The sequence below is a fragment of the Chrysoperla carnea genome, chromosome 1, assembly GCF_905475395.1.
Source record: "Chrysoperla carnea chromosome 1, inChrCarn1.1, whole genome shotgun sequence".
NCBI classification, from domain to species: domain Eukaryota; kingdom Metazoa; phylum Arthropoda; class Insecta; order Neuroptera; family Chrysopidae; genus Chrysoperla; species Chrysoperla carnea.
The window spans coordinates 105,683,757-105,701,966 of NC_058337.1; the positions used below are offsets into that span (position 1 = coordinate 105,683,757).

Consider the following 18,210-nt stretch of genomic DNA (forward strand, 5'->3'; position numbering starts at 1 on the left):
ATTATATCTCATTTTCAAGTTTAATGTAAGTATAATTTCGGGCACTCTCTTTGGAAAACCATTTATAATGAATTTTGCTTGATATATTAATGTTATTATAGCTGTGTATGTATACAGCTATTCAGCTTAGATTCAGCCTGTTTTTAAAAAGGTGTAAGAACTGACATTCAGTATGGAGGGGCTTATCGTTTTCGAAGCGGAAAGCGGAAAATTCCTTTGACTATTGTCTTCTGATAACTAGGTTAAACATGTAGGACCTTTGGATTTAAAATTTCGTTCGAAAATTTTATCTGTAATATTAATTAAAAAAGAGGCGATCCGATATACACTCTACGATTTCTATAGCAAGGTACTTGTTGTAAACACCATCTTAAATCATCAAAAAGCTTAAGCGAAGTTATTCTGTAAAATGTAGCCAAGGATGCTTGTATACCGTTCAAGGGACATTTTCTCATTATACTGCCATCTTACGGTGTACGGTGAAACCTCCACCAAGCCATTCTCAACAGTAAACGTAGGACAAACAAGTTTGGCATGAAAGGCATATGAATTCTGCAGGCACTGCTTCGTGCGATTGCAAATTGTTAATAGTGAAACTATAGGTTTTATAAAGGAAAAAAAATCTTGGATCAAGAATGCAAAACTTAAAAATGATATTTTGTTCATAAATTCTAAAAAATACTTAGAATTATAGCTAAAAAATGAACTGAAATGAAATCAGTTTGTACGAAGTTTTTAAATAATTAACTCTTCTAGTATTTTTCTTTTGAATTATTTTTTTTCAAATGAAATGATTTTATAAATGTTTAAAATAGAAACCTTTTTCACAGAATAACTATGTAATAAATTTTTTCTTAGAAAAGCATAGTGTATTTGTAGTTCAATGTACTGTAACTATTGCAATGAGATGAAAACTGCTCTTCTAGTGTCTGTTTTCTCAGAGAATATTTTTCATAGAAACCATTCGTACGTACATTCTACATATTTTTACATTTTATTTTTAGAAAATTGCAAGTAATAAAGCAAAAAAAAATTCCCATTTTATTGTGTGTAATAATACAACTGTAGTGAAAATTATACAATTTCTTTTCTTACTATCGTAACACAATCGTAAAACCATAAAGTTCTACGATGTGCTTTCTTGGTACATGATTTAATTTCTTTAACATATTCAATGAGAGTTCCTTTTTTTTAATCTATTTTCAATGATATTTTTCTCGTATTTAGAAAATTTTCTTATGCGAGAAAAATTGATTGAATAAGTTTCTTTTTACTTTGATATTATTATAACAATCAAAATGATTTTTCTTAAAAAAGAAAATCAAGTAAATTGGAATATGTTGAACATTTTTCTAAGAATAATTTTCTTTCTTGATTTCTTTTGACTTTTTTATAAAGGGTTTTCCATTAAGAATGACCGAAATATTTGAGTACACCAAATACAATTTGTTTTTAACACGCTTTTGTTCACTTCATCCGTATGTTAGTATGTTGATATGTAGCGGAAACTTATAACATGATTTTAACTCTTTTGAAAATGTCGGGTTAAGTCGAAATTTGGCATACTTATCAAAGACCAATGACAATACAATATTTTAATAAGTTTATTTGATTATTCTGATCAAGATTTTCAGGATTAACGACTTCCAAATCTGAAAATATATACATTTATTTGCGCTCCCACCATATTTATACTGAATTTTTGGTAAATAAATAATAGTCTAAAAAACATTTTATTGTAAATAGCGTGGGGTGCTTTTTAAGATATTTTATAATGATTTTACTTATATCAATATCTGTCTATTGAAATTTAGCACCCCACGCTTTTTTAAAGGAATTATTTTCTACCTTTTAGTTCAGCTCTTTACAAAAGCGGATCTTTTAGTTTTTTTTAACTATTATTTATTTCCGAGTTTTTTATTTCCGAGAGGCGTTTATACGAAAAATATTATTTTCGCTACTCATCAATATCATAGTGTTTTCGTACTTTTAAGAGTACTCGATCAAACCTGTTTTCGATAACTTTCGCATGTTCTTTGATTAATTATTAATTATTTGATTTATTTATTAATAAAAGTTCAATAATTTGCATACGTTGATCAACATTGCATATAATTCTACAAAATAATTATTCTGTAACGCTACTTAAATTTCCATAAAAGTATTTCAAATGAAAATTCATATCCCATACACAAGTTGTTCAATTTAAGTTTAAAATTCGATCATTCTTAATGGAAAAAAGTTTACAAACTACAATGTTATACTAATTGTATTGTTAACAATTCATAGAATATTTTTTATTTTCTAAAACTTAATTATAATTATTTCGATTTTTAGGTAGGTTAACGGATATTATATCTTTAAAATAAGTTATTATATGCTATTACTAGCAGATATCCTTTTATCCCTTTATTTTTTCTTTAAACCAAAACATGCTTAAAAAATTACTGAAGGTTGTTAGTAATCTCAAAAGTATAATTTTTTAACATTATTTTTCAGTTTTGAAAGTGGCTCTTTGGAGTTTTCCTAAAAAACTGGTGATCCGTACGAAAAAAACTCATTTTTGTTTTTGTAAAATAACTCAAATACTGATTTTTGTTAAAAAAAAAAAATTAATTTGATAGCTATTAAAAATAATAATTTAACCAAAATGGGACCAGACTTACGCGTAAACTCACTGAGGTATGTGATTCGCTATGTACAAGTTTTAATATTTTTTTACAAAGTAGAAACCCTAAACACGTAATAACATTTTCATGAAATATATTTGTGATATTATATATTTTGACTACAGTTCCTATCTACCTAAAGCGATTATATACATACAAAAATTTTTTGAAAAAAAAAATTTAATACTATGCAGATTTCTTCATTTTTTGTGTGAAAAAATGAAAAAAAATAAATAAAATTTTATATTCATAAAAAGCCTTTAGGGAATTTAATTTTATTTAACGTTATAGGTTGGTTGTACCTACGTGATATGTAATAAGTTTTAGTTTTAACACGTTTTTTTGTTCATGAAAATACTAGGTTGCAACATTAATATTAATCTATTTTTTGAAAAATTTTACCGAGTATTACAAAATTCGATTTCAAAAATCTTTTGCAGAAGATGTTGCAAGTTCGTGAAAACCGTAATCGTAGCTTCTTGAGCCACAAAAAGTACAATGCCAGGAGTACAATTTTTGGAAATTTTTCACTGACTTTCATATTTAAGGACTTTTGGTCTACTCGAAAGTAAAAACCATAAGGAATATGCAGTAGCTGATTTTTGTCTGTTTCTTTTCGCTCAGTCTAGTTGATAATAGTAATAAGGCTCATCTGTTAATTGATTGTCTGACATATTTAAATAAAGATAATTTTATTGCGAATATGATTTTTCCACGAAATATTGGACAAGAAATAACGTTTACAAACTTTTGATAAATACTTTTAAGTCTCATATTTTTAGGCAGCTCAATACAAGGTTATTTAAGGGTGAGGGTCGACCCTAATTTAGCTCTTGTGCCGGTACCATTTGTTGGTATTATTGTTTGGCATTTTTATAATGATTTTAACGGCTTTTTTTTTTTCTGAATCGGCCCTTCAATGGAGACCGATTTAGTTCTTGTTTAGCTGTAAGAGAAGAGAATATCTTTAATTATCAGTATAATTCCAGCTGTATTTTTTCGAGCGAAGTCTTTACTATTTATAATATTGTAATAGCTCTAGTTTTATTAAAAAACTGGTGAGGTTTCATTTCAATTTGAAAAAAAAGACAAAATGGCAAAGAACAAATTTCGTACACGAGTATACGAGAAAAAACTTCGAAGCCAATTTTAGTGCTCTATATAACTTTGTAAGGTAGTTTTTTTCCCAATTAAAACTGCCGCAAACAATTTCCCTGATAACAAAATTTTAAACGATTTTTTTAATTTTTACGCTATGATAATATTATAAAAAATTTTGTAAATAATAAAACTGATTCTAACAAAATAAAATAAATAAAACTTTAAGTTAAATGTGCCAATTACTTATTTTATAACGACCAATAACGTTTTGTTCATCGATACTGTAATGAAGCTGTGTCTTTCTTAGGCTATTATAGCTTCAAAAAGCTACCAGGGAAATTATTGATACAAATATTTAAAGTTTTATTTGTTGAAATCGATTCTATTTTATCCAAGCAGTTTTATTTTTTTCAGCTATATAACTTGTATCAGGGGTATCAAAATGTTTTATATATTTATAAGTCTTAGAAGATCACAAAGTTCAATATGCCTTAAATATTTTATTCATCTGAATTGAAATTTACACTACAATAATAGCTGTCTATCACATCATCTTTGTCCTGCTTATCCCATCTATAAATATTAGACCGTTAAATTCATTCATAAAGATCTAGATGATGGGTTTATATATTAAATGTATGTTTGTGAGGATAATAAAATATATAAAATTTTTATGTAATATTTATTTGTGAAACGACACAATTCATAGTAATGTATTAGACAGTTTTCATACATTATTTATATAGCTGTTTGTGTGCGCGCTATGTGCTCTGTGCTGTGCGTCTGGAGCGGCTATATTATTTTATGCTCGCTGTAGTGTTTTTTTTTGTTTTGTTTTCATTTTTTCGTTTTTAACCAAATGTTAGAGTGTTTTCGACATTGTACATATACAAAGTGGTCCATTGAAAATAATACCTATTTCACACAAAAATAATGATATTTGTCATGGTAGATTTCGGTGTCTGATGTCATGAAATATTCACCTGGCTGATAATCGTGTCTATCTAGTGGCGTAGCTATCAATGGACAAAGTGTTGCAGTGCAACAGGGTCCTGAAGCTCAGGAGACCCACTAAGCTTTGAAAAAAAATACGAGGGTTATTATTTCTAATCATATATCGATTTTAATATGAAATATTCCGATATAATAGAATCCATTTTTTCTCCTCAATTTCTTAATGTATATCATTTGGATTTTATCATCTCAATTGACGAACGCAATTGCCGTGGAGGAATGTGACCTTACGGAAGTGTACACAGCAATGCCGATTACTTCCGCGTCACCTAAAAGATTTTTCACTTCACTTTCAAAAGTGAAGATTATAAAGAATTATTTAAGAAACAGCATTGGATATAATAATCGTCTTCGACATTTAGCATTAATTGCAATAGAAAACAAGGCGACGTAAAGACCAAGATAAACATTGTGTTCATGTAGTGTAGATATTTTTACTAGCTTCTTTGTGAGCCATGATATAGTTTTACTCGATAATTTTAATGTGAAGCGAATTAGACAGAAAGAAGTGGTTCGGCACTTCTCTCTTAAAGGTGCTTAATAAACGTATTCAAATCATTCCTAAAGATATCAGAGCTTAAAAGGATATGGTAAAAACTTTAGCATAACTTAACTTGACCGTGCAATGTCCTTATAATAAGTTCATGTTTCTGGAATCAAAAATATCATAACTTAAGAAAACAAGTATTTGACTGCTTAAATATTAAAGTATAGCAAATAAATATTTTCTTGAATCAAGAAAATTTTGCTACAATGTAAAAACATATTTTCTTCTAACTAGTATTTTTTACAGTGTATGGTATAATGTTTCGTTTTTTATGGCAACTCTGAATCTATACGGAAAAAGGGAAAGGGACACACATCTAAAATTGTGAACTCAAGTTTATTATTATTAAAATATGCTTTTTACTCACTTGCATGGTTTTTTTTTAATCTGTCAAAATAAAATGTTTTATTTTTTTTATTGCTGTGCTGTGCTAGTACTTTAAGTACGTCAATGTGGGAATTCGTAAAGTGCGAGTCAACCAAATAGATCATGAAGCTCATCCCAATTTAGTTCAAGTTTTTTGTTTTAAGACGACTGAATTTCGGATATTTTTTTTCCTCATTGGTAGAAATGAAGAAAGTCTCGCGAGGTAGGTAGGAATGAAGAAAGAATTAACGCGATATGCGAACGAGAAAAGAAATCGAATTGCGATTCGGAAAATTTAAATAAAATTCTATAATTATTAAATTAAATCATATTAAAATTAGAGATACACTAAAATAATTTGAAAATTATAATGGGTGTTGCTTAAAGAGCATGAAAAAATATTTTAATATGAGACATTTTCCCAACTTTCGGAAATGCATAATGCCAACGCAGGTAACGAAACCGCTTTCAAGTACCAGACATACCCCATCCCTATTTAATTTTCAATAAGACAAGAAATATTCACAATCCAGCCATTTTGAAACCGAAGACTAAAAATGCGGCCAAAATTAGGAAAAAAATTTCTAGATAGCCCTCGAAAACGATATGTATAACTCGATTATAATAAATAATATATTATAGTTTACCCCAGGGGGTGAAGGGAGTTAATTTCTGTAAATTTGACATAAAATTGTAACCTGCGACCCAAAATGCGTTTCAATTTAGGAGTGAAATAATTAAATTTTCGAATTTTGGCCTGCTTCCGCACTGGGGTTGTTAGCTAATATAACATTCAAAAGCCAATGTTATTTCTAGTGCAACGTAAATCTGTAAACATTACTATTCGTCGAAAATTCGAAACCTTAATTGACTTTCCAAGAAATTTATATCGAACAACGTTTAAATGTATAGTGTTTCAGGTATTGGTAAATATAGGCTGGTTTTGAATATTCGTCGAATACATTGTAAAGATAATTAACTTTTTTTAATAACCATTTTCTGAATTTATTTGTATATGGAATCGGAAAAACAATCTGTTTGAGTAGGTTACAAGAGAAGGTGATTGAACTAGGCATGAAAATATGAATCTGAAAATAATTACATAAGTGTTCATGTAAAATTATAAAAATTTGAGACGGAATACTAAAAATAGTCTTTTTGTTAAACATTGCCATGTGCAATTTTTTTGTCATTTTAAATAAATTCTCATGTTTTAAGAACTGCATCTCAGGTGATAAACTTAAAATTTATAGCTATCAAGGGACAACAAAACGTTTTAAAGGTTTTGTGTGTTATAGGTAAAAGATAACATAACCTCCAGTGGACAGGGCGAACATAGGTATTCATATTTGCTAGTAGATGTCTTTTGGAAAAGGGTTCATAGCACAATGTTTGTGACCTTTCTAATGATGACCTTTATTGTTTACGATAACTTCATTGAGAATATACAAGTGATTATCAAGTTTTTAATAGTTCATTACTGACATAGTAAGCATTATGTAAGGCATATGTCCTGGGGTGAGACACACTTAAACCAAAGGATTCGTAGTGAAACCAAGAAGTTCTGGCTAATCTCCGGTCACTACTCCAGGATTATTTGAAGCTATTTACGAACAGCAAATGTGCTTCGACCTCAACAGTCAAAGTTTAAGATGCAAAGTGCTTTGAAGTCAAATTTTTCCTTTTTCCTCTTGTCCTCTTGTCCTCTCCTCTTGGCAAGCACTGCAACAATCATGATACACTTGTAAGCTCAATCGTTCAGCGTGAGTGTCCTGTTATACCTGTAACAATTTTGCTATTGCCTTTGAAAAGATCTTCGAAACAAATACGACTTTTTAAAAATTTTTTTCGTAGTGTTTTTATTGTTAAAAATTTGTAATTTTCGATTTACAAGCGCTACTCGACCTACATTTTCATAAAAAATTAACAGAAAGCATTTCTGTTTTTCAAGAAAAAGGTCTATTTTGATGTTTTTTCCAATCGATTAACAATGACCCAGATATTTCGACTCATTTTGCCGTAGAACATCCTTTATGTTCAAATGTTTTTATAGCCTATATGTGCGTGATGTCATCACATACATTCGCACGTTCGATAAAAGCCTGTTAAAATTAAAATATATTTTTGTTTTAATTGAAAGTTGTTGTTAATGGGGTCTGATATGGTTTGAGTGGGTGTTTAATGTTTGGATAAAACATAATGATATCAATGTTCCATTTTGAAAGGGTTTATTTGTTGATATGTACTTTTACCCGTAATATTTGAAATACATTTATATAATATATGACAAGGTCATATGTAAGCCCCGCACATGTGGTGACAAGAAACTTAACGTACTAATTATGGAAGAAATTATGAAATTTCAAATATTACTATAATATATTGACTCATGGGCTCACACTTCGGGAGTTCTAATCAAACCACAGAAAATAATCAAGTAAATAACTCGAAAATATGTATATAAAGAGGCACAATCAAAGAAGTCGTAAGCAACGAATAATATAACTAGTCACTGGATTAAAATATCCCTCATGATGATGTAGTCGAAATACGTATTCACTAGCTTTTACTGGCGGGTTCGTCCGCGATTTTGTCCTTTATAACTGAAAAAAATCATTAAAAAGTAAATGAAATAATATGAAACAAATAGGGTGAAGGAGATTTATGGACATCTGTTCAACCAAGGTTATCAGACTTACTTGTTACAAAAAAATTAATTTGCTTTGAAACATTTTAACTGTTAGTTAATTTCTATGTTTTGCTCATAGAATGCGGGAATCGCATACAGCTGCTCTATGAAAATACATAGATAAACCACCAATTTTTTGAAGTGATCCATTAAATAAATAACTAAAATTTTGCAAAAAAAATTTAAAAATGTGTTCATTAAAAAGCTTTGTCTCATTTCTATTTAAAAGTATTTTGGTTTTAAGCAAGTTTGTTTTAAATATTGAATTTCAATGTATTTCGGTATTCAACTAGTTGGACTGGATTTTATTACCAAGTTGGGAGTAATCTGTTGTTATTTTTTAGGATTTTTGTAGTTTTTTTGTAATTTACTTCCTTGGTTTATTGGTATAAGATCAGGCAAAGTCACAAAAATTGATATTAGGAAGATTCATTGTAATCATTTCTTTATTTATTGAACTTAGATAGCAATGATATTTAACATAAATATTATTTCCTGAAAAATATTACTAAAATAATTCGTTGGATGTACCTAGTGCTCGTAGTGTAGACAATTTCGGATAAAAGGCTTGATTTTTTTATTTTTTTATGAAGTTGGATTCAGTATAAATCAATTCTGATAATTTTAGGACGTGTTCCCGATTATTTAAATAAATAAATGATTCCAAAAGTAGGCATATCTAACAATAGATGATATGTTTTCATAGATTTCTCCAAAACTCGTGAGTGGAAATTAAAAAATAAAACTATTTAAATTAAAGTTTAAACCTTAATAAATTAATAAAAAAGAAATCGTTGTTCCCGACTAATTAAGGATGTATGAGTACGATAATGGGGTCAAAAATTAAAAAATATATATATTTTCAATTTTGATGGTGAATTTTGTTATAACTTGGCAATATCACACTAAAAGTAAGAATAAAATTTTTCGATATCTGGATTAATTTTCAAAATATTGAAAATTGAAAATTTTTTTGTTCATTTAGCTTTCGATATTTCGAAAACGAAGGCAGATACCAAAAAATTTGAATATTTTTTTCGGCTATATTCATGAATTTATAACGAAATTCATCATCAAACTTGAAAATAAGGAACAAACATTTCAATCGCAAGTCTAAACTTGGTGCTCGTACTACCTTAAGGTAATTTTAATTTTTTTAAATTAGGTTCTTTATCAGAGTGAATCCCTGGTTAGTGAATTTTTTTTCAGATGCAAGAAATATTACATTCTTACCCAAGTTAAAAAAAAAAAAAAAACATGACTACTCAAAATTCAGTCGTCTTAAAATAAACTATCGAATATGTAATCAGCTCAGAATGAATATGTTTTTAACAATAAAAATATCTTCAATGTTGTGTTAAAAAGTCTGAACCGTTGTGTTAAATAAAATGTACGTACCCATCATTAGCCATTAAATACATTTAATTGAATGTGTTATTTACTGTTAAAACACATTAAATTAATAGCAATAGGATGGATACTACCATTAATGGAACATTTGTAATACCTATAAATATTATTAAAAATTTCATATCTATAATATAATGCGTGGATATGACAATAATAATAAAACTTTTGTATAATGGTATAAAATGAAGGTTAAATTAAACACATAATCGTATAAACGATTATAACAACAAAAAAAACAGGGTCTGTTTATACCATTAGATTTAATTGAAGGCTTGATTCAATAACAAGACATAAAAGCGTTTGAAAATTGTTGGTGCTGCTCACTTATTCTGGGTAATGATAATGTATTAGTTTGATTATTAATTGAATTATCGGTAGAGCAGTTCAAATATTTTTATCAATTTAAAACTTTCCTAAGATTTATGTGTTTCTGTCGTTTGTCCGAATTTCTGAGAGAGAAAAAAAAAATTAAGTCCTATTATTCCGTAGTAACATTCACTTTTCAACAAGTTTTAACTATTATTTACATTTCATATTCATAATTATTCAAATATTTATATTCATGTCTAATTAAACTTATATTATTCATTATTCATACCATCACTAATTTAATGTTTTTATGTCTAGCTGGCATACACACAAACAATCCAGGTGGATTACACCTTTGGATACCATCACTAATTTAATGCTTTTGTTTCTAACTAGCATACAAAAAATAATCCAGGTAAATTAGACCTTTGGAGATCAGATTCAATAACTTTCTGATTAGGTTAAATCTATTGCCAATTCATTATTTTTATAACCAATCTATGTACTCGAAATGAATCGATCGATGTGCTTGGTCATTTCAGCGAAGGTGGAAGTCAAAACTGCTTTAACAGTTTTCACAACTGTTATGAGAAATTATTGAAAAATGACTTCATGGCATTATATTTAGAATATTGATTTTGAATTTTTCTTTGAATTTTGCATGAAAGATTGTAATGTTATACGATTCCAATATCTTTCGAAATTTCAAATCCATATCATTATTAGTTTGCGAATGGGCCTCAATTCGACGGAAGACCATACTCATAACCATATACACAAAAAATTGAAACAAAAATGTATACACTTCAACACATAAACCAATTCTAAAACTTTTGATTCTAATTTCCGGGATGAATGCAATATTTTTCTCTCAGAAACTTTACAATATGGTTTGTTTGTGTGAATAAACAAATGTTTTTAACAACATTTTATAAAACTTTATTAGTTCATGCATAATCATATCATACAAAATATGTAGAGAGAGAACTAAAAAAAAAAAAAAAACAATAAAAAAAAAGTTAATCTCATGTGACTTTTAACGTATAATATTATGAATATTTTATTATTATTGTTACTTTAATTTTAGTTTTGTTTGCGTCGCGACGACACACAACACATCACATTGCATAAAGCTGATTTTAATAGAATTTTTATTCTTATGGTTCTTTTTATTTGCTGGAAATGATTTTATTGGGTTTTAATAGGTTATTGGCTTTTTTTATTGCTATATTGTTATCTGCATTAATATGTAAAAGTCATCTATATGCATTTGCATGTATCCGTGTATGCTAGAGCAGATTTAACTTAACATAAGTTTGGTGGATTTTGATGAAATTATTTAAACACATTTCTCACAATTACAAAATATGCCTTTTTGTTTGAATTCAAGCTTTTAAATTAATTTTTGAGTTTAATTCATTATCTTTGTTGTTAATTTTTGAGTTTATTTATATTTTGTAGACAAATTTTAAGTTTCTAAGTAAATCATAATTTAGAATAAGAAAAAATGAAATAATACCGTTTCTAATCTAGTTTAAATGATTCTGAACTTGAATAAAATTTGGATTGGGACCGTACCATATTATTTTACCTTCGTACAATTATTCTATACACGCAATTTAATTTCAAAGAAAAAGTAAATTGTCATTTTTTGCTAAATTCTAATTAAAATTTTCCTGGAAAATATTTCTGTAATTCCTCGAATTAGTTATATTATTTTTCTTACGAAAGATAACGAAAGAAAACAAACTTGCAACTAGAGCATCACAATCAGCTTGGATAAAACTCAAAGACCTAGCTTGAATTAACTAAGAAAAAAACGAGTGATAGGAAGTGATTCGCAACGTTCTCTATTAAACACAGAGTTCTTTATTGATTGAAATGAAAAGAGTAAGAAAAGGTCATTTCAAGAAAATGTTGCTTTGACGCTATACTGATTAATTAATTTCATCAAAATCAATACTCTCAATAGCCAATTTCTCAACATTCAACTATGATCTAAGTATTTTCAACTATCTTGATTCACATGCCCATAAATATTTACTAATATTTTTGAAGTGGAAACTTTTATAGGCGCGCTAGTCGATTTGGTAGGGTAAAATCATATGGGTTAGCGTCAGAAACATGCTATGAATACAGCTGCAGATATAACATCGTAACGTAGAAACAACAAATTTTTTAAAGTGATACAACTGCTCCTTTGTTATAATAATTAAAGCTGTAAAATTAACTAATAACTAAGTAATTCTGATTTTTGGTAAATTCCGAATATTGTCCATAGATTGCGTTTTTGATTATATATAATACTTTTTTATTCACGTTAATTATTTCATAATTTTTACAAATTATCATAATTAATTTTACAATTTAAAAAAAAAAACACAGTTATTCAAAAGTTTTTAGTTTTCACTTACGTCAACAGTCCCCATACTTACTTTAATTTTTTTTAACACAAAAATAAATACGAGATATTTTTTAATAATTTCTACTCAATATTTATCTATCCGTATCGTAAATATTAATTTTTGGAATCAATAACTTATTTGTAAAGATTATAAACACTAAAATATTTTACATCGATAAATGGTACAAGTTTACATAATACGTATACATATTGAAAACCTTATAAAGATATAAATTGGATTTTTATATCAATTTATTATAGTTTTTTTTTAAGAAAACGAATATCTATTGGTTTTAAAAATACGTATATATTTGGCTGACTCAGTTATAGAGTTCTTTAAACGACTAATATATGTTTTTAAGAAAAAAATTGCTCCTTGTACGACGTACATGAAAAATCATTAATATACTACTAGAATACTAGAATACTAGATAAACGGTTTATTATCATGATAGATTTTTCTATTGGGAAAACAATTGAACTATATGCGAAACTATTTTAAATATAAAAAATATATATTATGTTAGATCGTAAACTATTTTTTAAACAGCATTAAAATATGCATTATATCTTAATGCAAATCTCTATGTTTTACGACTATAAACGAAAATTTTACAGGTTAAGTGATTTAGTTTTATACCAGTATTTTATGGTTTTTTATACCATGTATATGTAATATACATAGTATACTCAAAGTTTGTCCCAAGTTTGTAAAGCTTAAAAATATTGATACTATGAACAAAATTTTGGTAAATGTGTTTATAAAATCACCTAATTAGTCCATTTCCGGTTGTCTGCCTGAAGGTCCGTCTGTCATCACGATTACTCGAAAACGAAAAGAGATATCAAGCTGAAATTTTTATAGCGTGCTTAGGCCGTAAAAAGTAAGATCAGGTTCGTAAATGAGCAACATAGGTCAATTGGATCTTGTAAACCGTTAGAGATAGAACGTAAACATCACTGCTTACCCGTGAGATCGCAAATTAAGCGCAAATTGTATACTATGTATTATATCGGAATATCAGTAATATATGTGTGACGTGTATGTATGTGTAATGTGACTGTGTAATCAACTCTGTCTATACATGGTATTTCAACAATTAACTCAGTCAATTGTTTGTTTTCACTTGTTGTTTGTAAATCTCATTATGGGTATTTGCAGTTCTTTTTCGAAGAGTTTTAAGATTGCGAGAGTAAAAAGGAAATGTTACGTGATGTGGTAGAAGGGGATTAAGGGTTGGTCAAGTAAATATTGCTGAAATGAAGAGCTGGGTGAAAAATAGTAAGAGGGAAAATATTTTATGGTATTTGTTATAAATTTGGATGGGTCCTGATTATTTAAATAAATAAATGACTTCAAAAGAAGGCATATTTAACATTGGTTTTATGGTAAAACGGTAGATGGGTGACAAATTAACAGATTTCTCCTAAACTAGTAGGTGGAAATTAAAAAAAAGTATTTAACTAAAAGTTAAAACCTTAATAAATTATTGAAAACAAAAATAACTCGTTGTGTCCGACTAATTAAGGATATATGAGCACGGTAATGGAGAAACAAATTTAAAAAATTATATATTTTCAATTTTGGTGATTTATGTTGATAACTTGACGAAAAGTAAGAATATAAGACGAAAAGTAAGAATAAAATTTTTTTATATCTGGAGTAATTTTCAAAATATCGAAAATTGCAAATTTAGTTTAATTGTTTAACTTTCAATATTTTGAAAACCAAGGCAGATATTGAATAATTTTATTCTTATTTGTAGTAAATTGTAATTAAAGTAGATATAATTCTTTGAAAGTAGAAATATATTGAAATATTGTAACGAAAAAATATTCAAAAGTCGTTTTTTTCTGCATTTAATCACACACTTCTTCAAATAATTTATTACTTTTATTTCTACTTAAAAAATCATTAACGTACTATTTCACATACTGTTCAACAAAAAATAATTGAAATGTTAAAATTTTTGTGAAAAACTATTCTAAAGTATTAAAAATACCTTCTTCTCCAACCTTATCTCGTGCATACACATAAAACGTTTTTAAAATACCTTTTTAAAAAGCATTTTACACTTAAAATTGATTACAACATAATGTGCATTATATAGTAATTTATTTTCTTTTGTTACAGATATACATACATATAAACACACCCCATTGTAATTTTCATTCTGTGGAAAACACACCCTGAAAAACTTAAAATAGTAGTGCCTGTGACTGGTGAGTAAGTGCTATAGTGGTTGGTGACTTTGTGTAAGTATTTGTGCGGTGCATTTTATTATATATAGTTGGTGTTGGGTAGAAAACCTAACTTAAAAATATACTACACACATCTGCATTATCCAATATGAGAAAGAGATTGCAGTGGGCGCTACTTGCAGTAGTTATATGTGTCATCACTAGGGATGACAAGAGTTTTGTGGACACTGCACCAGTAGGTGAAGTACCAACATCAGGTAATGATAATAAAAAAATTTTTTATTTTTATTTTATATTAGATACTCATTAGAAAAAAAGGTGTTATTCACAGGTATTCACGTAATTTTTTTTTATAGAATGTATAAAAACATTGTGTTTGTTTTTTGATCCTTAAAATTCCTATTTCAAATAAAATAGCATGAAAGATCATACTATCTATGTATGAAATATATCAAGGTATACTAACTTTAGTTCCAAGTTTGTAACGCTTAAAAATATTGATGCTACAAGCAAAATTTTGGTATAGGTGTTCGTAAAATTCATTTCCGGTTGTTCGTTTGAATATCCACCCGTTCGTCCTCCCGGCCGTGAACACGATAACTCAAAATAGAAAAGAGATATCACACTGAAATTATAGCCTGCTCAGGTCGTAATAATATATTACACCCTCAGCATGCTAGGACGTACGTCTTTGGTTTTTCTTTACACTAATATACGCTTGGCGAATATAAGCTTGAAAGTGAAATCAACTGAGTGACTTTTTCGATAAAAACTTTGATAGCCTCTAACATACCTAGCTATCAGATTGTAAATAAACATTTCTAAAAATCCATGTTCTCGGCGGGAATTGCAAGTTACTCTTAGATGATACAATCCCAAGAAAGGTCAAAAATTAGTTTTGATAGAAGTGTACTTTTGGCACTATGGCATTATTAGTACAATAGGAAGCAATCTTTCATATCAGATTTTACAGGTAATTGGTTGACTGACAAAATGCTACTTGGATCTTACTATTGCAGCAGGTGACATTATTTGAAAAAAAAAAGAAAGCGATGAGATTTCTTCTTCTATTTTGAATGATTCAATTGAAGTAAATGTTTACCATTATCGGTCTTAAAATGTTTGTTCCACCCTGACAGTCACTTTAACTTAGCCTAACTATTCCAGTACTCAGAGCAGAAAAGAAAGGTCATATTGCAATTTGAAATATCTCGTGAAACATGCACCGTACGACAAAAATAGAAGGAATCATTTTCGTAGATAATAACATTTTCTATAATTTTTGTTTAAACTTTTTTCTGCATAATGAATAGTTTGAATTTGTAGCGCTTCAACCTTTTCAATATGGAAACCAATGTAAAATACAGTTTTAAATAATTTATGGAAAATGTTAGTAACTACGAAAATGATCCTTGCTATCTTTGTCGTACGAAGCATGGTTCTCGAAATATTTGATAAAACCTGTTTTCCAATAAGATGAAGCTCACCTTCACCCAGTCTCACCAACTTACATTCGTGGGATACTACTGAACATATTTCAACCAGAAAATCCCTTCTGTGAAAAATTGCAGAAAAAAGTACCCGGCTATTGGCTTACTGGAGTGAAGTCAAGACTCTGGCCAGCAATCGTGTTTGCTTGAGATCCTTTGTTGCGGCCCTGTGTCCTCCTAGGGATTAAAGGAATTTAGTCAAGCAAGTCTATTGGCTTAAACGTCCAGTGAACTGGTAAAACCTAACTGAATCATTTCTCGATGTATAAACACTCTTAAATTAATTTCTTCTAAGTTTTGTTTTATACTTCAAATGAATAAATTCATTCAATTAAGTAAAAAGCATGCACCAATATGCAGTATAATTTTTTTCAATCTCCATGATGTTTAAACATAAATAAAATGACGTTTAGAATTTCAATGCATACCTCATATAAATATATAAATAATAATATTCTCATTTTTGGCTATACGTATCTATCTATGTAGGTATTGTTGTAGTCTACATTTAGTGACTGACTAGTGATAATACGTACGAAACGATTGTCAATAAAAGCAGTCAATAAACTAAAAATAACTCTAACAAGGATGGTTTCATCATCACTATTGAATGGTATACACTTTGTATATTGAATGCACCTGATAAATATACGGGAAAATGGCGACAAGTTTTGTTATACAAGTGTTACATTTACAAAATTTAAAAAACCCCCGACTAATGCGATTTATTCCATGTAAACCGATTTTTGGAAACTTAGCTATAAAATGTTCTCAATCAAGGCGGTTCGACCGTATAAGGGATACGGTGCCACTGAGAAACATACAGACGCATAGATAAACACTATAAACTTATAACACTCCTTTTTAAATCATTCTTAAAGTGATGGTCAAGTACATCAGATGAGATGAAAAGGATACTTAGAGAGCTATCATTTTTTAGGACAAATTTTTGGAAATATTTTAATTGAAATTGAAATATTGGAGTTGAGTTACTCTTTTGAATTATTGTTTTGAATTTTCTACTTATTTTACCATTTCACTTTTCAAAATGAACTAAGCCAGGTTTATTTGACCATTCATTTCCATTTTAAATTATTCGTCATGCCTTTTCCAAACTGAATCAATTTTGAAGGTCATCCCCAATTTTTTAGTTTTTTCGAGAACGGATTTTCGGCTTGCACTTGAAACATAGCTAAGAACACTCTTCGTTAAATTATTTTTCAAATGAAACCAAAAAATTAAAATCGGTTCATCCGTTTAGGCACTACGATGCCAAAGGCAGACAGACACCCACACGTAGTGGTCGAACTTATAAGACCCTTTTTTTAAGTTTGGAGGTTAAAAACTGATTTAAACTCTACATATAAATAGTTCAAATGTTCAACTGTTCTGTTCGATAAAGTAGCGGGATAGAATTCGTTCCAAATTAATATTTATTTCGAAAATATGCCCTTTTTGATGCAATAATGTACGTTGTCTGTTTTAAAGGTACGTGTATGACATGGTACTTAAATCTGCTGTACTGTTTCGGTTTTTGGATTTCATTTTGGCACTAAACGCTGCTTTATATGTTTTACCAGTTGTACTATTTGTGAGTTTAATAAATTCAATGTGGGTATATTGTGCGCTTAATGATCCACCAATAAAAAAGCGATATCAAAACTCATCAGGTTGGAATATTTCTTTTTGCTTGATTTCTTGCTGAATTTTAAAACAAGGTATTAATTATCTTGTAAAATCAATCATAGTCGTTTTTAACACATGAAGAAGAAAATCACGGAAAATCAAGAATTTTATTGTAAATTTTTTTGGCCAATGTGTGGCACATTTTGAAACATATAAACGTTTTTCCTCATTTAGTGAGCAGAATCTCGTAAAATTTGGAATGAGACTACTGCAAAGTTGTAATAAACTTTTCTAAGCAAAATGATTGAGAGATCGTGATAATTTTGAGACATACTCTGACAATCAAGGCCATTCAATTCCGATGGTCTTTCAATGGAAACTGA

At 28.6% G+C, this 18,210-nt stretch overlaps 1 protein-coding gene across 2 annotated transcripts in view; it reads left to right on the plus strand.

The window, feature by feature from the left end:
- Positions 1 to 18,210, plus strand: part of LOC123290787 — a 479,121-nt gene that overhangs the window by 118,462 nt on the left and 342,449 nt on the right. For both annotated transcript variants that reach the window (XM_044871115.1, XM_044871116.1), the window contains one exon: positions 14,644 to 14,968. In XM_044871115.1, coding sequence (XP_044727050.1) covers positions 14,860 to 14,968 — 109 coding nt within the window. In that variant the 5' untranslated portion in view covers positions 14,644 to 14,859. The remainder of the gene's footprint in view (positions 1 to 14,643; positions 14,969 to 18,210) is intronic.